Here is a 23,611-nt window from a genome sequence, read left to right as displayed (position 1 = left end):
GCCCATAAATAAGTTTAATGGTACCTGGTAGAACTTTTTTCATAAGTCTCATACAAGTAACAAAAGTAAAAATTTTTATTCATAAATACTTGAGAACCAATTTCTGTAAAATCTGCAGCCTATGGCTGCATAATTCCTGATAGTAGGGAAATGTAGACTCGTTTAATATGATAGTTTCTTTGACAAAACAAAGTACTCCTGGTAATACAACCTCACCAAAGGAGACTTTCACTTGCAGTGTAACCTATAGCAGGTGTAGCCTGGCAACATGGAACAATTACTATATATATAGTTATTTAATTTTTCACTCAGGATTAAAAGTACTCCAATAATTGTGAAAATGTATTATTCGTTAAATTTACTGTTTTTTGTATAGCTCAAGGGGTGATGGCTTCCCATGGGGGGCCTGGTTATCTCATGATGTTTATTAATTGATTTTTTGGTGATTTTTATGGCTGTGTAACAACAATGCCTCATAAAATGACAGAATGGTAAAATTTTACACGAATGCACATTTTCTTGCTGACAAAGAAACTAGTATCAATGTTTTCCTTGCAAAGGGTCAAGCTGATAGAGTGAAATTTTGGTAGTACTAACTCCAACTCCATTAATTTTGTTTACCTAAAAGTAGGTAGAGCTTTGACGTAGAGGAAACTATGAGGTAAAATCACTTAATATTAACAGGTAAGAGTGAAAGTAATGCAAATCATTTAATCTACCAAATAGTAAACAAACAACAGGAATGCCTACTGTGTCTACCATGTGCCAGAGATAGGCAGCAGAGTCTGCAAAGAATAGTATACAGTTGAGAGGGTCTCAGAAATGCTGGAGACAGCAGGAGGGTCTACAAAGTGCTGGTGACAATCAGGAAGATCTAAAAAGTGCTGGATACAAGTCAGGAAGGTCTACCAAGTGCTGAAACAGTCAAAAAAGTGTACTAGGTGTTGGAAACAGTCATGAGGATCTATCAAATGCTAGAGATGGCTGAGAATGTCTGCTACATGCTGAAGAAAGGAAGAAGGGTCTACCAAGTGTTGGAGACAGTCATGAGGATTTACCTAGTGCTAAAGACAATCAGGAGTCTACCATGTGCTAGAGAAAGTTAGGAGGGTCTACCAAGTGCTGGAGACAATTGTCTAATTACTGGAGACAGTCAGGAGGGTCTAGAGAATCTTTGAGATAATTGGGAAGGTCTACAGAGAGAAGGAGATAACCAGGAGGGTCTAAAGAGTACTGAAGATAGCCGAGAGGGTCTACAAAGTGCTGGAGACAATCAGAATGGTCTACAGAGTGCTGGAGACAATCAGGAGGTTCAATAAAGTGCTACAGAAAGTTGGGAGGGTCTACAGAATACTTGAGACAGCTGGGAGGGTCTACCAAGTGCTGGGAGATAGTCAAAAGAGTCTGCAGAGAGCTGAAGATAATCATGAGGGTCTACAGAATGCTGGAGTCGGGAGGGTCTATACAACATTGGAGACCGTCAAGAGGATGTATACAGTTCAAGAGACAGCTGGGAGGATCTACCACATGCTGAAGACAGTCAGGAAGATCTAGAGTGCTAGAAACAGTAGGAAGAGTCTACAAGCTTTGGAGACAGTTGGAAGGGTCTACAGTGCTGGAGGCCAATGAAAGTGTCAACTGAGTACTGGAGGCTGACAAAAGTATTTACAAAGTGTTGGAGCAAATCATGAGGGTCGACATAGTGTTGGAGACAACTGAGAGGGTCTACAGAATGTTGAAGATAGTCAGGTGGGGCTTAGGAGTCCTTGAGACAATTAATAGGGTCTACTGACAGCTATAGACAGTTAAGAGGGTCTACATATTGCTGGAGATCCTCATAAGGATCTGTCAAGTGCCAGAGATGGAAACAAGGGACTACTTAAAGCAAGAGACAGTCATGAAGGTCTAACAAGTTTTGGAGACTGTCACAAGGGTCTACCAAGTGAGGCAGACATTCATGAGGTTCCAAGCTAACCAGCCCAAGTCAACCTGACCAAGCTAAACCCAATGCACATTAGTCTAACCTACCCTATCTTAAACTTAAACCTAACCTGACCTGACCTACCCTTACCTAAACTGAACAGAGTACTCTAAAGGACTGCTGAATATGTTTGATAACAGGGTGGCACAAGTTGGAGTCTCTGGGACATGGAGGTGTGTGGAGCAAGAGTAATGGCAACTGGTTTTGTTTAGAGAGAAAATGTAATGAAAGCCTTTGATTTACAATAATGTGTAGCATAAAAGCTGGAGTGGATTGCGGTGGAATTTCTCAAAAGAAAAGCGTTGACAGTCTTGTTGACTGTTTAATCTAAATTTTCAATACATGTATGACTCAAGGCGAGCTACCCGAGGACTGGCAGAATGCCTATATAGTGGCACTATATAAAGGCATGAGGGACAAATGTGAATGCTTAAATTACAAAGGTTTTGTCATACCTGGTGCATTGTATGACAGAGTGGTGATTCAGAGGAAGGTGGCAGGCACAAAGCATCAGACAGAGGAGGAGTTCTTCAGTTTTGGGAGGGGTATAAGTTAGGTAGAGGGTTTTTGCTTTAAGGAATTTATAATGAAAATAATTAAAGAAAGAGGTATTTGTATGTGGTAAGTAACAGGGTTAACAGAGATGCCTTATGGTAGGTGCTATGAATATATGATATGGGAGGAAAGCTACTAACAGCAGTGAAATTCCATCAAAAGAGAATGGCATGTGTGTAAGTACGAAAGGAGGTAGGTGGGCATTTCCAAATGAAAGTTGGCCTGGGATAACATGGCAGTGATGGCAGACTCGATTTAGAAACTGAAGAGGCTGGTGTCCGAGTTTAGGAGATTTTTTGATATTAAAATAAGTAAGGTGATGATGTTTAGCAGGGGGAAAGAGATCAGTTTGGTTTGAGTGCAAGTTTGAATGAAGAGAACCTGGAGAAAATGGAATGTTTTAGATACCTGGACCTGAACAAGGCAGTGGATGGAACTATAGAGCTAACATGAATCATAGAGTGGGTGAGGGGTAGACATCCTAGGTACACTAAGGAGTGTGTGGAGAAGCAACTGTCTGCAAGGGCAGAGATAGGTAGTCCCAATTGTGCTATGTGGACACGAGTCATGAGCCTTAATCATAAAAAATGAAAGAGGGTGGATATGATGAAGGTTGATTGTATAAGAAATAGCATAAGGAACGACATGGGAAGAGTGAGACTAGGAATAAGCAGAGTGTGACCGAGATATTTGAAGAGGGTGTGCTGATATGGCGAGAACATATGGAAAGGATGAGAGGCTGAAAATTATTTATGAGTCATGAGTGAATGAAAATAGAGGAAATGGGAAACTGTGAAGAATATGAAAGAATGACGAGAAAGCCGCTGGGGTTTCAACATGCAGGAGAGCGAGAGGCATTCATGGGCTGGAGAGGAATGGAGCCATAAGGTATAAAATGCGCAATGTGGAGTAAATGGGCGAATCAGGGCACATGAAGTGGTCAGAGAAAATCATGGAAAAGAGTATGCAGCTGGACTATGGATTTAGTACATCAAAATCCAATGAATACTTCAATGATGAAAATATAAACTGGCCTTTACACTAATTCATTTCATATAAATCTAGGACAAAAACAGTACATCTTAATAAATAATTTACATGAAAGAAATGTACAATTACTGAGCATCACTAAAACTTAACATCTGCACTTTCATAAGCAGAAAATATATATCTGTATTCCTAAATCCTCTGCACAAAGATCATGGAAAAACAAAATGACAATCAGCATCTGATATGAATGACAAGATCTGAAAGGTGCACCCAATTTTGATATCAACTACGTAATATTTCTGCAGTCCACCAAGTAATATCAATCCATATGAGCCAAGACATCCATTACATATTCATTTGAAACAAATTTTGATTCTGTTACTCCCATAGCTGATGACAAATGGGCAGCAAGTACATGTTTACATACCACACTCTCTCTCCTTTTCACCACAGCAAATTTAAATGCAGGACACTGACAGAAATTGGAGTGTGGCAGGCATACATAAGGGGTTCCAGAGCTGCCAAGGACCTGATACACACAACGACCACTGGTAGACATGACCTTTGTGACCTGCAACAGTCACAATACATTTAAGTAAAAAATATTAGAATTACTCTTGAAAAATAACTATAATCTATATCAAAGGAAATTCGTTTTTTAAGAACAAAGTTTAATGTGGTAATGATATGTAATGCCCATTCATCATTTTCAAACATGCATGCCTGTTCATCATTTTCAAACATGCATGCCCTGCTTTTTTTTTCTTTTTTTTTTTTTACAATGGAGGCTCCAGTCACGGACAAAAGTCTACATCAAGGCCAGGCATTAACTGAAATATAAAGATTATGAGAGGGAAAAAAGAAGAAACAAGGGAAACAAGGGAAAGTATTTCCAAATTTTGGAGGAGGTGAAAAACCTGTCTTTTAAATGTGCCTGGTCATAGTTATTGGGAGAGACATGAGAAGGTAGAGAGTTCCAAAGCTTTGAGTTGTAGGGTAAGAAACATTTATCAAACCAGCCCACTTTTGAGTTGGACACGTCATCCCTATATGGTATGCAGGGGTTAACATGCTGTGAGTAGTAGCTGGTATGCAACCAACAACCAGGGATGTATATTACCGGTACTACCTACCTGGGTATCAGGAGGATTAGTGACAGCTGCATTGCGAGCCAGCATTTCTGTGGTTGTCAAGTTGCACTCCTCTGATCCAGATAGCTGTCTTTTCTTTCTGCCTAACTTACATGTGGACATCTGGCATTCTGTCCACAAACATGCAATCCCTCCTTGTCACACACAACACTTGACAACACTTAACTCAGAAAGCACATTCTTTGTAAGTCTTGCCTTTTTGGCAAAATGGTAGGACCAATAGATTGAAGTAGATGGTAAGAACACCTAGAAGTAGATGGCAAAAACATCTAGCTAGGAACATTAGGTAGAAGTGGTAGGTAGGAACACTGAGCAGGAGCATTAGGTAGAGGCACACACTGCAATAGACTTTCACTCTGCCAGTGGCCTATTAAGGGAGAAGTGCTAAAGGCAAAGAAGCAGCACGGAGTTCACTAGTTACAGAGACTCTATTGCTATGGCCACCTCTGAAGGAATTCCAGAAGGGAGCAGGCTTCAGAGACACAGATAGACAGACAGAACTTGTCAATGGAATGAGCCAAGACAAAAACAAAAAGAACTGTGGGGCCTGTTTATGGTTAGGGGGGCTCTGTTTTTGGTGCACTGTACATGATGGCTACAGAATGGATGCGAGTGAATGTGGCCTTTCTTTGTCTGTTCCTAGCGCTACCTTGCTAATATGAGAAACGGTGATCAAGTATGGAAATTAAAGACATTCATCTCTTACTCTACTCTGGTCCTCATATCAGGCATCAATGTGGGCTGCTCTGGAACTCATACAGCAGTCCCTTGCCAACCATGGGGATTATGCTTCTGGAACACTGTGGTTACCAATTCTATAGTTGGAAACGCACATGGAAAATGGGGGGCTAAAGGGAGTGTGATCCTTGAGATGAAAACCTCAATTCCTGAAATGAACACTTCCTGGTTAAAATTCAGCATGTAATGCTTCAAAAATAAGCTTACATTCTTCCTTACGGTCTGCACCGATGATTCAATAACACCATAATGCCTTGAACAGATGCTGCACTTTCACCACAGGCAAGGTGATCAAGCAAGTCCTCTTTTAGTTCTAACCTCATCACATTCTTTTCTCTTGGGTAATGCCAGTAACTTTATCAGTTTTACAGGCATTAATTCATATCATATATAATCATTTAAAAAGTTCCTCACATGGCAAGAGTCAATGAGAGAAATTACTTTGTTAAGTAAAGTATGGGTGACAAGGTCAAGATGATGCCATGACCTCACTCCCACATTGCTATGTGCACCTTCTCACTACCATCATAAAGGATCCCATCAGGCTTGGCTAGCAGCAGCTCGTGGCTGTAAGAACTCATTACTATGGTCGGTAAAATGGTCTACAATAAATCTTTTACTCATATATACTCAAAACCATGGATGACAATATCATGAGAAGCATGGGACTTCCATGTGAGGATTCAATGGTTCCTGCCTACATTTGAATTCCCAGCTAATGTTTTATTCCAATATGTATTCAAAGGTGTCACTAACATTCTCATACCACAGCAAGTAAAAATTTCACATCTCTGTTCCCATAAATTGTCAGAAACAGGGTACACATGATGACTTGGTGTGTTAGCACTCGTATGAGTTTACAATAGTGCCATGCATATGAGACACAGGATAACTGATGAATAAAGTGATGCAGATGATAGTTTGTTTCCTTTATTCATCCCATTTATAGCAGAACAAGAAAAAACACAAATCATCAGTGACCCTGAGTGAAGTTTAAGGCTAGGATGAGTTACAGAGGAATTTGATTGGTAGCAAGCAGATAAGGCATCATAAACTGTCATGTGCTCACTCTGATGTTCCAAAATAATTTTACACAACATGTACTTTATCATTCTTGGGGTAGGGTAGAAAGAATTCTACTTCTGAACTCCCTACATATAGTAAAAGGTGACTAAATGGAGCAGGAGGTGTGGGCTGGAAATCCTCCTTCTTTCATTTCCATTTCTAAAAGAGGGAACAGAGGAAGGAGCCAAGCAGGAAGAGCATCATCCTCTATGAAGGCTCATGCTGAAGAACCTATGCCTTCTCTCTGATCACCAGTATGGCTTCCGTTAGGTTAGATTCATTGGTGATATTCTTTTCTATCTTACTAATGTCTTGTCATCATCCCTGAAAGATTTTGGTGAATCAAGTGTAACTGCCCTCGACATACTAAAGCTTTTGACAGGGTGTGGCATTAGAGTCTCATCTCTAGGCTCCCCTCTTTTGGCTTTCCTCCCTCACTTTGCTTCTTCTGGCTAATGTCTATGGTTGCTGATGGAGCAGCCTCTTCCCTTTTCTCCATCAACATAAGTGTCCCTCAAGGTTCTGTCCCCTTCAATTTTTTCTTCTATTATTCAAAAACTTCCTCTTCTCCACAAATAATCCAATGCACTCATATGTTAAAGACTCAACACTGCATTCATCCACATCCTTCAATTCTGCTCCCTCTTCTTTCACTCGACCTGCATCTCGTCTTGACACAGCTTCCTCAATACACTTGGACAGGATATCTCAGTGGGGTACACAAAGTCTTAAGTTTTATGCCTCCAAGAAACAGTTTCAGTCCATTTCTCTATCAAAAACTTGTCACAACTCTCGTCTCTCCTTTGATGGTTTTGTAATTCCATATCTTGACTCAATGAACATACTTGGCATTACTGTAATATCCACTCTTTCTCGGAAACCCCACACTACAGAAACAGCTAAGTCTGCCACTTAAGAAACTGAATGTCCTGTTTAGATGTCAAAACTTCTTTTCTGAACGGTTGCTCCATTCATACAAGGGACTGATTTGTCCTTGTATGAAATACTGCTTTCACATTTGGGATGGTTCTGGTTCTGTATTCTTACCTGAAGGAGTTGAAAGCAATCTGCCTTATAGTATGTCCCAGGCTAACCTCCAAACTTGACCCCCTCGCCCTATGCCACAATGCTTGTTCACTTTCCCTCTTCTATAAGTCTTTCTTTGTTTTTTCTCTTGAGAGCTGGTTGCTATACAACGAAATACTCACCAAGCTGCTGTGTCACATGATTATTGGGTGGCCATCAACAACTCAAGAGTGGGCTGTTTTGATACCTGCTTCTTTCCCTCTATGTTGAATTACTGGAACTCTCTACCTTCTCTTTTCCAATAACTCTGATAGCACATTTCAAGAATCAGGTTTTTCACTTTCTCAAAAATTCATAAATACTTCCCCTTGTCTTTTCTTTTTCCTTTTCATAATTTTCTCTATATCTCAATTATGGCCTAACCTTGATGTGGACTTTTGTCCATGACTGAAGCCTTCAATATAAAAAAAAAAAAAAGTGTGGATGTAAACAAAATGAGAAGAGAGGAGAGATAGGTAATATGTCTGAGGAAAGATACCTGAATGTTCGGGTTCTGAGTGAAACAAAGCTCAAGGGTAAAGGGGAAGAATGTTTTGGAAATATCTTTGGAGTAATATTAGGAGTAAATCAGGGTTTTTTATGATGACAAAAGCTATGGAAAGAGAGCACCACTCCTGAAGCAGGAATTGTGGGAGTGTGTGATTGGGTGTAAGGATGTAAATCTAGACTGATGTGATTCAAACTGAAAGTGGATGGCAATAGATGGGTGATTATTAGTGCTCATGCATCTGGCCATGAGAAGAAGGATAATGAGGAGCAAATGTTTCAGGAGCAGCTGAACAAGTGTGTCAGCAGTTTTGATGAAACAAATCGGGTATTAGTGATGGATGATTTCAATACAAAGGTAAGTAATGTGGCAGTGGAAGGTATAACTGGAGTGCATGGGGTATTTAGTGTTGTGAACGGGAATGGTAAACAGCTTGTGAAGTAGTGTACTGAAAAGGACTGATGATTGGGAATACCTGGTTTAAAATGATTGATAAACAAGAATATGTATGCAAGTAGGAGAGATGGTCAGCTAGTATTATTGGATTACATACCAACTGAAAGGCATGTCAAAGAAAGACTTTTGGATGTAATTGTACTGAGGGGGGCAGTTGATGGGATGTCTGATCACCATCTTGTGGAGGCAAAGGTGAAGATTTGTAGAGGTTTCCAAATAATAAAAGAGAATGTCATAGAGAAGAGAGTGACGAGAGTAAGTGAGCTTGGAAAAGATACTTGTGTGAAGAAATACCAGAAGACACAGTGCAGAATGGCAAAAGGTGAGAGTAAATGAAGCAAGGTGAGTGGGTGAGGAATAGGAGTTATTTAGGGAAGCAGTGCTGGCATGTGAAAGAGAAGCACGTGGCGTACGAAATGTGGGAGTTGGGTAGATTATAAAGGGTAGCGAGTAGTGGGATGAAGAAGTAAAGTTGCCTGTAAGAGAAAAAAGATAGGCATTTGTGCAAAACTTACAAGGAAGGAGTGCAAATGGTTCGGCGATGTATAAGAGAATGTGAAAAGAGGAAGATGTAGGGTATAAAAAGAGGGCAAATTAGAATTGGGGTAAGCAAATATAATAAACTTTGGGGAGAATAAGATGCTTTGGAAAGAGGTAAAAGATGTGTGAAAGACAAGAGAACACATGGGACATTGGTGAAGGGAGCAAAAGAGGAAGTGATGACAAGTAGTGATAAAGTGAAGAGATGTAGTAAGTATTTTGAAGGACTGTTAAATGTGCTTCATGAAAGATTGGCAGATGTAGGGTGTCATGGAAAGTGGTTTGAAGAAGAGACGTCATGAAAGCCTTTCATACCATGAATTGTGGCTAAGCGCCTGGAGCGGACGGTATTACAGTTGAATTTATTAAGAAAGTGGGTGACTGTGCTGTTGATAAAGATTTTCATTGTTGGTATGGATCATGGCAAGGTGCCTGAGGATTGGTGGAATGTATGAATAGTGCCACTGTATAAAGGCAAGGGGGATACAGTTGAGTGTTCAAAGTTTCAGAAGTGGTATAGGATGTGTGGATGAAGCGTTTGCTTTAAGAAGCAGTATAAGATGTATGGATCAAGAGTTTCTTTAAAGAATGTGCATAGCAATACTTAGAAAAACAGAGGGATTGGTTGAGACATTTATGGATCTGGAGATGGCAAAAGATGGGGTTGATAGAGATTCTTTGTGGAAGGTCTTAAGTGTATACAGTGTGAAAGGAAAGTTGTTAGAAACAGTGACATTTTTATGAAGGGCATAAGGCTTGTGTACGAGCTGGGAGAGAGGAAAGTGAATGGTTCCAAATGAAGGCTGGTCTGCATCAGAGGTGTGCGATGTTACCATGGTTGTTTAATCTGTCTATGAATTGGGTGGTGAGGGAGGGAAATGAAAGTCTTGGTGAGAGGGGCAAGTATGCGAGTCAGTTGTTGTTTGCTGACAATATGGCACAAGTGGCAGATTCTAGTGAGAAGCTGCAGAAGTAGGTGACTGAATTTGGAAGACTGTGTGAAAGGAGAAAGTTGAGAGTGAATGTGAATAAAAGCAAGGTTATTAGGTTTAGCAGGGCTGAGGGACAGGTTAGTTGGGGTGTGAGTTTGAGAGAAAAATTGAAGGAAGTGAAGTGTTTTAAGTATCTGGGAGTGGTCATGGCAGCAAACAGAACTATGGAAGCAAAAGAGAGTCATAGGGTGGGGAAGGGGGTGAAGGTTCTGGGAACACTGAAGTGAGTCAATTGTTGTTCGCTGATGATACAGCACTGATGGCTGATTCGAGTGAGAACCTGCAGAAGTTGGTGACTGAGATTGGAAAAGTGTGTGAAAGGAGAAAGTTGAGAGTCCATGTGAATAAGAGCAAGGCTTTTAGGTTCAGTAGGGTTGAGGGACAAGTTAGTGAGGATGTGAGTTTGAATGGAGAAAAATTTCTTTCTTTTAACTCCCATGATGATGTGATTGTTACACGAAAGTGCACTTGGGAACTTATTTTGTTTCATTTCCCCATGAACTCATAGGAATGTGTATATATGAGTATGTCTGAGTATGTATATGTATGTATATGTGTATATGTTGATATGTATATGTGTGTGGGCGTTTATGTGTATATATATATATATATATATATATATATATATATGTGTGTGTGTGTGTGTGTACAAGTGGATGGGCCATTCTTCGTCTGTTTCCTGGCACTACCTCACTGATGCAGGAAACAGTGCTCAAATATAATGAAAAAATATGTAAATACATATATATGTCTGTGTATGTGTATGTATATGTATATACATGTGCTTGTATGGGCATTTATGTATATATATGTGTATATATCCCTGGGGATAGGGGATTAAGAATACTTCCCACGTATTCCCTGCGTGTCGTAGAAGGCGACTAAAAGGGGAGGGAGCGGGGGGCTGGAAATCCTCCCCTCTCGTTTTTTTTTTCATTTTCCAAAAGAAGGAACAGAGGGGGGCCAGGTGAGGATATTCCAAAAAAGGCCCAGTCCTCTGTTCTTAACGCTACCTCGCTAACGCGGGAAATGGCGAATAGTTTAAAAGAAAAAAAGAAAAGAATATGTGTATATGAGTGGATGGGCCATTCTTCGTATTTCCTGGTGCTACCTCGCTGATGCAGGAAACAGTGATTAAGTATAATAATAATAATAATAATAATAATAATAATAATAATAATAACAACAATAATGATAATAATAATAATATGTCTTTTTCATATAAATTCGCCATTTCTTGCACTAGCAAGGAAGCATTAAGAAGAGAAGACTGAGCCTAAGAGGGAAAAGTCTCATGTGGCCCAATTCTCTGTTCCTTCTTTTAGAAGAGTAAAAATGGGAGGGAAGGATTTCTAGCCCTCCACTCCCTCCCCTGGGGATATTCCCTGTGTTTTGTAGAAGACGACTAAAAGGGGAGGGAGTGGGGGGGGCTGTAAATTCTCCCTTTCCATTTTCAATTTTCCAAAAGAAGGAAAAGAGAAGGGGCCAAGTGAGGATATTTCCTCTAAGGCTCAGTCCTCTGTTCCTAACGCTATCTCGCTAACATGGATATGGAAGAAAGAATACTTACCACATATTCTCTGTGTTGTAGAAATCGACTAAAAGGGGAGGGAGTGGGTGGCTAGGAATCCTCCTCTCCCGTTTTTTAATACTCCAAGAGGAAAAGAGAAGGGGGCCAAGTGAGGGTATTCTTGGCACTACCTCGCTAACATGGGAAATGGCGAATATGTATATAATATAATATGATATAATATTATATAATATTATATAATATAATATAATATAATATAATATAATATAATATAAAAGGGGAAACAGAAGGAGTCATGCGGGGAGTGCTCATCCTCCTCGAAGGCTCAGATTGGGGTGTCTAAATGTGTGTGGATGTAACCAAGATGAGAAAAAAGGAGAGATAGGTAGTATGTTTGAGGAAAGGAACCTGGATGTTTTGGCACTGAGTGAAACGAAGCTCAAGGGTAAAAGGGGAAGAGTGGTTTGGGAATATCTTGGGAGTAAAGTCAGGGGTTAGTGAAAGGACAAGAGCAAGGGAAGGAGAAGCACTACTCCTGAAACAGGAGTGGTAGGAGTATGTGATAGAGTGTAAGAAAGTAAACTCTAGATTGATATGGGTAAAACTGAAAGTTGATGGAGAGAGATGGGTGATTATTGGTGTATATGCACCTGGGCATGAGAAGAAAGATCATGAGAGGCAAGTGTTTTGGGAGCAGTTGAATGAGTGTGTTAGTGGTTTTGATGCACGAGACTGGGTTATAGTGATGGGTGATTTGAATGCAAAGGTGAGTAATGTGGCAGTTGAGGGAATAATAGGTATACATGGGGTGTTCAGTGTTGTAAATGAAAATGGTGAAGAGCTTGTAGATTTATGTGCTGAAAAAGGACTGGTGATTGGGAATACCTGGTTTTAAAAAGACAGATATACATAAATATACGTATGTAAGTAGGAGAGATGGCCAGAGAGCGTTATTGGATTACGTGTTAATTGATAGGCACGCGAAAGAGAGACTTTTGGATGTTAATGTGCTGAGAGGTGCAACTGGAGGGATGTCTGATCATTATCTTGTGGAGGTGAAGGTGAAGATTTGTAGGGGTTCTCAGAAAAGAAGAGAGAATGTTGGGGTGAAGAGAGTGGTGAGAGTAAGTGAGCTTGGGAAGAAGACTTGTGTGAGGAAGTACCAGGAGAGACCGAGTACAGAATGGAAAAAGGTGAGAACAAAGGAGGTAAGGGGAGTGGGGGAGGAATGGGATGCATTTAGGGTAGCAGTGATGGCTTGCGCAAAAGATGCTTGTGGCATGAGAAGCGTGGGAGGTGGGCAGATTAGAAAGGGTAGTGAGTGGTGGGATGAAGAAGTAAGATTATCAGTGAAAGAGAAGAGAGAGGCATTTGGATGATTTTTGCAGGGAAATAATGCAAATGAGTGGGAGATTTATAAAAGAAAGAGGCAGGAGGTCAAGAGTAAGGTGCAAGAGGTGAAAAAGAGGGCAAATGAGAGTTGGGGTGAGAGAGTATCATTAAATTTTAGGGAGAATAAAATGATGTTTTGGAAGGAAGTAAATAAAGTGCGTAAGACAAGGGAACAAATGGGAACTTCAGTGAAGGGGGCTAATGGGGAGGTGATAACAAGTAGTGGTGATGTGAGAAGATGGAGTGAGTATTTTGAAGGTTTGTTGAATGTGTTTGATGATAGAGTGGCAGAAATAGGGTGTTTTGGTCGAGGTGGTGTGCAAAGAGAGAGGGTTAGGGAAAATGATTTGGTAAACAGAGAAGAGGTAGTAAAAGCTTTGCAGAAGATGAAAGCCGGCAAGGCAGCAGGTTTGGATGGTATTGCAGTGGAATTCATCAAAAAAGGGGGTGACTGTATTGTTGAGTGGTTGGTAAGGTTATTTAATGTATGGTGAGGTGCCTGAGGATTGGCGGAATGATTGAAAGTGCCATTATACAAAGGCAAAGGGGACAAAGGTGAGTGCTCAAATTACAGAGGTATAAGTTTGTTGAGTATTCCTGGGAAATTATATGGGAGGGTATTGATTGAGAGGGTGAAGGCATGTACAGAGCATTAGATAGGGGAAGAGCAGTGCGGTTTCAGAAGTGGTAGAGGATGTGTGGATCAGGTGTTTGCTTTGAAGAATGTATGTGAGAAATACTTAGAAAAGCAAAGTTGGATTTGTATGTAGCATTTATGGATTTGGAGAAGGCATATGATAGAGTTGATAGAGATGCTCTGTGGAAGGTATTAAGAATATATGGTGTGGGAGGCAAGTTGTTAGAAGCAGTAAAAAGTTTTTATCGAGGATGTAAGGCATGTGTATGTGTAGGAAGAGAGGAAAGTGATTGGTTCTCAGTGAATGTAGGTTTGCGGCAGGGGTGTGTGATATCTCCATGGTATTTTAATTTGTTTATGGATGGGGTTGTTAGGGAAGTGAATGCAAGAGTTTTGGAAAGAGGGGCAAGTATGCAGTCTGTTGGGGATGAGAGAGCTTGGGAAGTGAGTCAGTTGTTCGCTGATGATACAGCACTGGTGGCTGATTCATGTGAGAAACTGCAGAAGCTGGTGACTGAGTTTGGCAAAGTGTGTGAAAGAAGAAAGTTGAGAGTAAATGTGAATAAGAGCAAGGCTATTAGGTACAGTAGGGTTGAGGGTCAAGTCAATTGGGAGGTAAGTTTGAATGGAGAAAAACTAGAGAAAGTGAAGTGTTTTAGATATCTGGGAGTGGATTTGGCAGCGGATGGAACCATGAAAGTGGAAGTGAATCATAGGGTGGGGGAGGGGGCAAAAATCCTGGGAGCCTTGAAGAATGTGTGGAAGTCGAGTACATTATCTCCGAAAGCAAAAATGACTATGTTTGAAGGAATAGTGGTTCCAACAACGTTGTATGGTTGCGAGGCGTGGGCTATGGATAGAGTTGTGCGCAGGAGGGTGGATGTGCTGGAAATGAGATGTTTGAGGGCAATGTGTGGTGTGAGGTGTTTGATCGAGTAAGTAATGTAAGGGTAAGAGAGATGTGTGGAAATAAAAAGAGCATGGTTGAGAGAGCAGAAGAGGGTGTTTTGAAATGGTTTGGGCACATGGAGAGAATAAGTGAGGAAAGATTGACCAAGAGGATATATGTGTCAGAGGTGGGGGGAACGAGGAGAAGTGGGAGACCAAATTGGAGGTGGAAAGATGGAGTGAAAAAGATTTTGAGTGATTGGGGCCTGAACATGCAGGAGGGTGAAAGGCGGATAAGGAATAGAGTGATTGGATTGATGTGGTATACCGGGGTCGACATGCTGTCAATGGATTGAATCAGGGCATGTGAAGCATCTGGGGTAAACCATGGAAAGTTCTGTGGGGCCTGGATGTGGAAAGGGAGCTGTGGTTTCGGGCATTATTACATGACAGCTAGAGACTAGTGTGAATGAATGGAGCCTTTGTTGTCTTTTCCTAGCGCTACCTTGCACACATGAGGGGGGAGGGGGATGTTAGTCCATTGTGTGGCGAGGTGGCGATGGGAATGAATAAAGGCAGACAGTCTGAATTATGTGCATGTGTATATATGTATGTGTCTATGTGTGTATACATGTGTACATTGAGATGCATAGGTATGTATATTTGCGCGTGTGGACGTGTATGTATATACATGTGTATGGGGGTGGGTTGGGCCATTTCTTTTGTCTGTTTCCTTGCGCTACCTCGCAAATGCGCGAGACAGCGACAAAGCAAAATAATAATAATAATAATAATAATAATAATATATATATATATATATATATATATATATATATATAAGATGAGGATATTCCCTCAGAGGCCCAGTCCTCTGCTCTTAACGTTACCTTGCTAACGCGGGAAATGGCGAATAGTTTGAAAGAAAAAGATGGGCTGGAAATCCTCTCCTGTTTTTTTAATTTTCCAAAAGTGGGAACAGAGAATGGGGCCAAGTGAGGACATTCTCTCCAAGGTTCAGTCCTCTGTTCTTGGTGCTACCTGGCTACTTTGGGAAATGGTGAATATGTATGAAAAAAAATATATATACATATATATAGAAGAGAGAGGAGTTTGGATGATTTCTGCAGGGAAGTAGAGCAAAAGACTGGGAGATGTGTAAAAGAAAGCAGCAGGAGGCCAAGAGAAAGTTCCAAGAGGTGAAAAAGGCAAATGAGAGTTGGGGTTAGAGAGTATCATCAAATTTTAGGGAGAATATAAAAAGATGTTTTGGAAGTAAATAAAGTGCGCAAGACAAGAGAACAAATGGGAGCATTAGTGAAGGGGGAATGGGATGATGAAGTGAGAAGGAGATGGAGTATTTTGATGGTTTGTTGAATGTGTTTGATAACAGAGTGGCAGATATAAGGTGTTTTGGTTGGGGTGGTGTGGGAAGTCAGAGGGTCAGGGAGAATGGTTTAGTAAACAGAGAAGAGGCAGTGAAAGCTTTGTGGAAGATGAAAGCTGGCAAGGCAGCGGGTTTGGCTGGTGACTGAGAATACCTTGTTTTAAAAGAGATATATACACAAGTATACATATGTGAGTAGGAGTGATGGTCAGTGGGCATTATTAGATTACATATTAATTGATAGGCATCTAACAGAGACTTTTGGATGTAAATATGCTGAGAGGGGCAGCCGGTGAGATGTCTGATCACTATCTTGTCGAGGTAAAGATTTGTAGAGGTTTTCAAATGATGAGAGAGAATGTCAGGGAGAGGAGAATGGTGAGATTAAGTGAGCTTGGAAAGAAGACTTGTGTGAAGAAATACCAGGAGAGATTGAGTGCTGAATGGCAGAAGGTGAGAGCAAATGAAATGAGGGGAATGGGTGAGGAATGGGATGTATTTAGGGAAGCAGTGATGATATGTGCAAGAGATGCATGTGGCATGGGGAACGTGGGAGGTAGGCAGATTAGAAATGGAACTGAGTGGTAGGATGAAGAAGTAAAGTTACTAGTGAAAGAGAAAGGAGAGGCATTTGGATGGTTCTTAAAAGGAGGGGGGTGCAAATGACTGGGAGATGTATAAGAGAAAGCGGCAAGAGGTCAAGAGGAAGGTGCAAGCGTTGAAAAAGAAGGCAAATGGGAGCTGGGGTCAGTGAGTATCATTAAGGAGAATAAAAGATGTTTTGGAAGGAGGTAAATTTGCAAAAAACAAGAGGACAAATGGGATCATCGGTGAAGGGGGGAAGTGATAACAAGTAGTGATGGAGTGAGGAGGAGATGTAGCGAGTATTTTGAAGGATTGTGGAATGTGTTTAATGATACAGTGGTAGATGTAGGGTGCTTTGGTTGGGGTGGTGAGCAAAGTAAGAGAGTCATGGAGGGTGGTTTAGTGAAGAGGGAAGAGGTGGTGAAAGCCTTGCAGAAGATGGAATGCAGTAAGGTAGCTGTTGAGTATACCTGGAATATTGTATGGGAGGGTATTGATTGAGAAGATGAAGGCATATACAGAGCATCAGACTGGGGTGAAGTAGTGAGGTTTCAGAAGGGGTAGAGGATGTGTGGATCAGGTTTTGCATTGAAGGTGTGTGACAAATACTGAGAAAAACAGATGGGTTTGTATTTGGTACCTATGGCTTTGGAGAGGGCATATGACAGGGTTGATACAGATGCTCTACAGAAGGTCTTAAGAATATATGGCATGGGAGGTACACTACTAGAAGCAGACAAGTTTTTATGGCATGGGAGGTACACTACTAGAAGCAGACAAATTTTTATCAAGGGTTAGGCAGGTGTATGAGTAGGGAGAGAGAGAGAGTAACTGGTTCCAAGTGAAGGTTGGTCTGCAGCAGGGGTGTGTGACATAACCACGGCTGTAAAGATGTCTTTGGATGGGGTGTTTTGGAGGTTAATGCAAGAACTTTGGAGAGAGGGGGCAAGTATACAGTCTGGTGGTAATGAGAAGGCCAGGGAAGTGGTAAGTTGTTGTTCACTGATGATACAGCACTGATGGCCAATTTGAGTAAGAAACTGCAAAAGTTGGTGACCGAGTTTGGAAAAGTGTGTGAAAGAAGGTGGAAGTAAATGTGAATAAAAGAAAGGTTATTAGCTTCAGCAGGGTTCAGGGACAAATTAGTTGGGATGTAAGTTTGAATGGAGAAAGATATGAGGAAAAGGAGCATTTTTCATATCTGGAAGTGAACTAGGCAGCAAATGGAACCACAAAAGCAGAAGTGAGTCATAGGATAAAGGAGGGTGGGAAGGTTCTGGGAGTAATGATGTGTAGAAAGAGAAGACGTTTTTTCGGAGAGCAAAAATGATTATGTTTGAAGGAATAGTAGTTCCAACAATATCATATGATTGCAAGGCATGACCTATGGATAGGGTTGCATGGAGGAGGGTGGATGAGTTGGAAATGAAATGTTTGAGGACAATATGTGGTGTGAAATGCTTTGATCAAGTAAGTAATGACAGGGTAAGTGAGATGCAAGGTAATAAAAAGAGTGTGATTGAGAAAGCAGAAGAGGGTGTGTTGCAATGGTTTGGATACATGGAGAGAATGAGTGAGGAAAGGGACCAGAGTTGAAGGGAACCAGATGAAGCAGGAGACCAGATTGGAGTAGGAAGGATGGAGTGAAAAGATTTCGAGTGATCAGGGTCTGAACATTCAGGAAGGTGAAAGGTGTGCACAGAATAGAGTGAAATGGAATGATGTGGTATAATGGGGTCAACGTGCCATCAATGGACTGTACCACAGCACGGGAAATGTCTGGGGTAATACATGGAAAGGTCTGTGGGACCTGGATACATAGGGAGATGTGGTTTCAGTGTATTACACATTACAATTACTACCTATCTCTCTTTTTTTTCTTCTCATCTTGGTTACATCCCAACACATTCAGACATCTTAATCTGAGCCTTCGAGGATGAAGAGCACTCCCCGCTTGACTTCTGTTTCCTCTACTAGAAATTTGAAATACAAGGAGGGAAGGGTTTCCAGCCACCCTTTAGTCACCTTCTGCAACATGCAGGGAATGCGTGGGAAGTATTTTTTCACCCCTATCTCCTGAGATATATATGTATATTTTTATATTTGTTATAGATGATCACCATTTCCCACAATAGCGAGGTAGTGCCAGGAAACAAACAAAGAATGGCCCATCCACTCATATACACATAAATGCCCATACATGCACATATCAACATATACATAAACATACACATACACAGACATATATACACATGTACATATTCATACTTGCTTGCCTTCATCCATTCCTGGTGCTACCCCGCCCCACAGGAAACAGCAATGCTACCCCTGCATATATGTATATATATATGAGTGGATAGGTCTTTCTTTGTCCGTTTCCTGGCACTACCTTGTTAATGTGAGAAATGGCAATCAAGTACAAGTATACATATACAATTTCCCACATTAGCAAGTTATCATCAGGAACAGACAATGAAATGGCCTCATTCACCCACATCTTCACTCTAGCTGCCATACATAATGCACTGAAACCAGAGCACCCTATCCACAATCATGCCCCACAGACCTTTTTGAGATTTCCCCTGACCATCATAATTTCTTGAAAGTATATGCTATGCTGGTAAAGGTTAGGAACCACGGATCTAATACAATACACTCAATACCTTTTTCTCAATCCCTTCCCCATTCCCCTTTCCAATGCATGTCTTTCAATTTCCTTACAGTTAAAAGTTTTCTAATAGGATATAAATGTTAAATTCACATAGAAGATGGGCAATTGGACTTGACTCTGAAGGATGGTGTGCTAGTTTGCAATTTTTTCATTACTGAAAAGTTATATCTAACTTATTTCCTAAGTAAGAAAATAATAACATGTCAGAGCAAGAATAAATGGTGAAAATTTCAGCCTAACAGTAACTATATCAGCTGGATTCCATGAACATAGACTACTGTTTTTTTTTTTTTATAGTCCCTTTAGTATTTCAGTATCCACTACAAATTAAGTAACACAGAAAACAATAAAGTAACCTTCTTGTTATCAATAAGGTCAAAGGCACTGAAGAGTGACTGGCCATGGAGAAGAAAGAGCGAGTGGAGAACATCAGAAGAAAGTTGTCCTGATGACTGGTATTCCACCTCAACCACTTTAAGCAGCCCTTCTACCACAGCCACATCATTTGGACTTCTATTCATTCCACCACTGAAATAGTTATTAACAGTGCTGTAACCAAAATGCTTCAGAAACTTATCATAGTTTAATCTACATCATTTGCAAGAGGAAAATGTATCTGATCATCTATTCATGATACTGCTAAATGAGTACAAAAGATGGAAGATTAACAAATAAAGTATTCTTCAGCTTGATATCATGAGAATCACAAACTTAAAAATCCATTCAAAATTAATATTCTTGTAGACATATTACTGTCTTCCACTCATTTCCACAAATGACACTTTAAATAAGTCTATGTGCCAAGTCTACAAATATGACAACCACCTTTACGGTAATTTCCCCTACAGTTTCCTTAAACTTCAAGAATACCACCATTATCGTTATATTCAATATTTAAAGCGACAAATTTTACTTTGCAAGTTTAGCTCCGCATCGCTATATGACTTTTTTCAATTTTGGTTTAAAATCATAGTTCATTTTCAAAAGGGTGCAAAAACATTTAAATGGCATGATTTTCAACACTTATTTACTGACAATAAGTAAGACAATAGTAATAACGATTACTAAAACTAGAGAAGATGAAATGTTAAAAATTCAAAGTATTTTACTGACTTGCACGAGTATCAACAAATCTTATGAAAACCTTGATTGGTGGCTGAAGTTATAAAAGACATATAACGAACATTATATTCTCATTTGTTCATTAACATTTGACGTTATTTTCGTGGTGCTTACTCTGGGTATATTTCACCAATCATGCTACTGCAATCCTCTAGTATTTCGTTATGTGGGCCATGTGAGCTCTACTGTGACTCTAGTGAACTTTGCATTAAAACTAATGTCTCTTCAATTCAAAATTAATAACTGTATGGAAATCGATATCTGCAAACTATTTTCTAACAGAGAGAATTGATAAATTCATCGATGCATTATAAATAAAACATGAAAGTAAACAAAATAGTGATAGCCTAGCTTATAAAGCAAAATAATCCGACAAATGACTAATGCATTCTATGTTAAAATGTCGAGCTTATACAGCAAAATAATCGACAAATGACAAATGCATTCTATGTTAAAATGAGTAAATCTACCTACTATAAGTATCCTGTAACTATACAAGTTGTGAATCTGATTTGACTCATCTGTAAGTGATAGTCAAGAAAAGGTAAACAAAAACATTACTGAAAAGTAACACTTAAGTTTGTTTGACTTTTGAACATGTGCACCATTGACGGTTCCACAGACGTCGTTTACTCCGATGGTATACTCTGTAAACGAATCACAATTACAAAAACGTTTCGATTTATTAGACTAAAAATTCATGCACAGCATAGCCATGTCATTCTAAAGTTTCACACGACAATGTGAACATTGTTACCATATCATAGGCGAAGCAGGATGACGTCATAAGCGTTGAAACGATGGAAGTAGATCTGGCCACAAACAGTGGTACCAGATGAGGTTGTTTACCACTGTTTTTACTCTGTTCACAAGGCAAAGACCAGCAGACGTGTTCGAAGGCGATGTCCGCCGGCAACACACAGGTATTCAAGTCAGTGTGTGGACAGGTGGTTGTTGCTGGCGTCTAGTGCGGTACATCACTACCATGGTGCACAAGAAAATAAAAAACAAAACCAAGAAAATTGCACTATGCAGCATGATGATGGCTGTACAATGTGAGGACAAGGAGGTGACAAGAAGGGAATGGTGCAAGGACTGGTTGCAGAAACGAAGTGAAAGGAGAAGCCATGCAACCATTTTACATGAATTGCGAATTGGTTATGAATCAGACTTCACAAACTATATGCGAATGGACCCGAATACCTACTACGACTTACTGGAGAAGGTAAAACCTTTTATAACGAAGCAGGACACCTGTACGAGAGAGCATTTCACCTGAAGCACGTCTAGAGGCAACGTTGATTTACCTTTCCACCGGGTGCTCCTACAGTTTCCCTTCAATACAGGACAAGAATATCAAAACAGAGTGTCTGCAATCATTCCTGATGTGTGCCAAACCATCTATGATGTGCTTAAGGATCCATACTTAAAGGTAAGCAATACTTGTTTGTGACAAGTTAAAGACAGGTAATAAAAAATACATGCATAATGTGAAGGTAATGAAAATGACATGCATAATGTGAAGGACAGGCCTACTATTGAGCACATAGACATGAGATTAATAATATACATTTTACTTCTTATCAACTGTATCTGAAAAGACACTAGTGCTTGGAGTTTGACAACTCGGACATCACTCAACTTGAGGGGCGACCAGTCAGGTAAAACGAGATCATCTTTACTAATCAACTAACAGACTTCTAAAATCCGGTAACCAAGTGACTTTGTTCATCGTGTGCCTGGCAGCATCGTATACTTCCACGCCTCGCAGATAGTGTGAAGTTCCGATGGTACGAACATGAGCAGTGTCCGTAACTCCTCTTGGTGCTCGCTTCTGACGTCAACAGCGAGCCGATATATATATATATATATATATATATATATATATATATATATATATATATATATATATATATATCCACTGACAGCACGTCAACCCCTGTATACCACATCGCTCCAATTCACTCTATTCCTTGCCCTCCTTTCACCCTCCTGCATGTTCAGGCCCCGATCACACAAAATCTTTTTCACTCCATCTTTCCACCTCCAATTTGGTCTCCCTCTTCTCCTCGTTCCCTCCACCTCCGACACATATATCCTCTTGGTCAATCTTTCCTCACTCATTCTCTCCATGTGCCCAAACCATTTCAAAACACCCTCTTCTGCTCTCTCAACCACGCTCTTTTTATTTCCACACATCTCTCTTACCCTTACGTTACTCACTCGATCAAACCACCTCACACCACACATTGTCCTCAAACATCTCATTTCCAGCACATCCATCCTCCTGCGCACATCTCTATCCATAGCCCACGCCTCGCAACCATACAACATTGTTGGAACCACTATTCTTTCAAACATACCCATTTTTGCTTTCCGAGATAATGTTCTCGACTTCCACACATTTTTCAAGGCTTCCAAAATTTTCGCCCCCTCCCCCACCCTATGATCCACTTCCGCTTCCATGGTTCCATCCGCTGACAGATCCACTCCCAGATATCTAAAACACTTCACTTCCTCCAGTTTTTCTCCATTCAAACTCACCTCCCAATTGACTTGACCCTCACCCCTACTGTACCTAATAACCTTGCTCTTATTCACATTTACTCTTAACTTTCTTCTTCCACACACTTTACCAAACTCAGTCACCAGCTTCTGCAGTTTCTCACATGAATCAGCCACCAGCGCTGTATCATCAGCGAACAACAACTGACTCACTTCCCAAGCTCTCTCATCCCCAACAGACTTCATACTTGCCCCTCTTTCCAGGACTCTTGCATTTACCTCCCTAATATATATATATATATATATATATATATATATATATATATATATATATATATATATATATATATATATATATCGACTTTTACATTTACTTACCTTTTATTAACATACCGTCGACATGTACATTTACTTAAAATCTATAAGCCATCGACCTGTACATTTACTTACGATTTATTTATGACAACGAATTGTAATTTTACTTACATTTTATTTATATGCCATCGACAGGTTAGGTTACGTTAGGCTTGAAATGATAATCACAGAAAATGGTAAAAATTAGTCATTGTAGAAAATGGTAAAATTTTTAGGGGTAAGAAACAAATGTTAGGAATTCTTTTGGGTTTAAGAAGTTGGGATACGTTACTCTACATACATTGCCTTGTACATTTACTTACGTTTTATTTATATGCCATCGACTCGTACATTTACTTACATTTTATATATAAGCCATTGACTTGTATAACTAGATGGCATATAAATAAAACGTAAGTATATGTACATTTTCTTACGTTTTGTTTATATGCCAGCGACTCGTACATATACTTACGTTTTATTTATATGCCATCGATTTGT

At 40.1% G+C, this 23,611-nt stretch overlaps 1 protein-coding gene across 3 annotated transcripts; it reads right to left on the bottom strand.

Annotated features, from left to right (window-relative positions):
- On the bottom strand, window positions 1-21,232 carry LOC139767250 (zinc finger SWIM domain-containing protein 7-like). Of its 3 annotated transcripts, none has more exons than XM_071696408.1 (3): window positions 21,009-21,232; window positions 19,486-19,657; window positions 1-4,097 (listed from the first exon to the last, which is right to left on the bottom strand). In XM_071696408.1, the coding sequence occupies exons 1-3, from the start codon at window positions 21,014-21,016 to the stop codon at window positions 3,846-3,848; spliced, it is 432 nt and encodes a 143-aa protein (XP_071552509.1). In that variant the 5' UTR covers window positions 21,017-21,232; the 3' UTR covers window positions 1-3,845. The 3 variants fall into 3 exon arrangements, with proteins under 3 accessions (XP_071552509.1, XP_071552507.1, XP_071552508.1); XM_071696406.1 differs by lacking the exon at window positions 21,009-21,232 and adding an exon at window positions 20,726-20,882; XM_071696407.1 differs by lacking the exon at window positions 21,009-21,232 and adding an exon at window positions 20,366-20,605.
- Between the last annotated feature and the right edge of the window lie 2,379 nt (window positions 21,233-23,611).

This window comes from Panulirus ornatus, chromosome 59, assembly GCF_036320965.1.
Source record: "Panulirus ornatus isolate Po-2019 chromosome 59, ASM3632096v1, whole genome shotgun sequence".
NCBI lineage: Eukaryota > Metazoa > Arthropoda > Malacostraca > Decapoda > Palinuridae > Panulirus > Panulirus ornatus.
The sequence above is the reverse complement of the archived record's forward strand: the minus strand, read 5'-3'. Positions and strand labels throughout refer to the sequence as shown.

What these genes read in the sequence shown, in the direction of transcription:
- LOC139767250 (XM_071696406.1), bottom strand. Translation starts at nt 20,772, where the DNA reads ATGAGTCAAATCAGATTCACAACTTGTATAGTTACAGGATACTTATA. An exon ending in ATAGTTACAGGATACTTATA is followed by an intron (nt 19,658 to 20,725) that starts GTAGGTAGATTT and finishes TAACTATTTCAG; the next exon opens with TGGTGGAATGAATAGAAGTC. An exon ending in ACCTTATTGATAACAAGAAG is followed by an intron (nt 4,098 to 19,485) that starts GTTACTTTATTG and finishes TGACTGTTGCAG; the next exon opens with GTCACAAAGGTCATGTCTAC.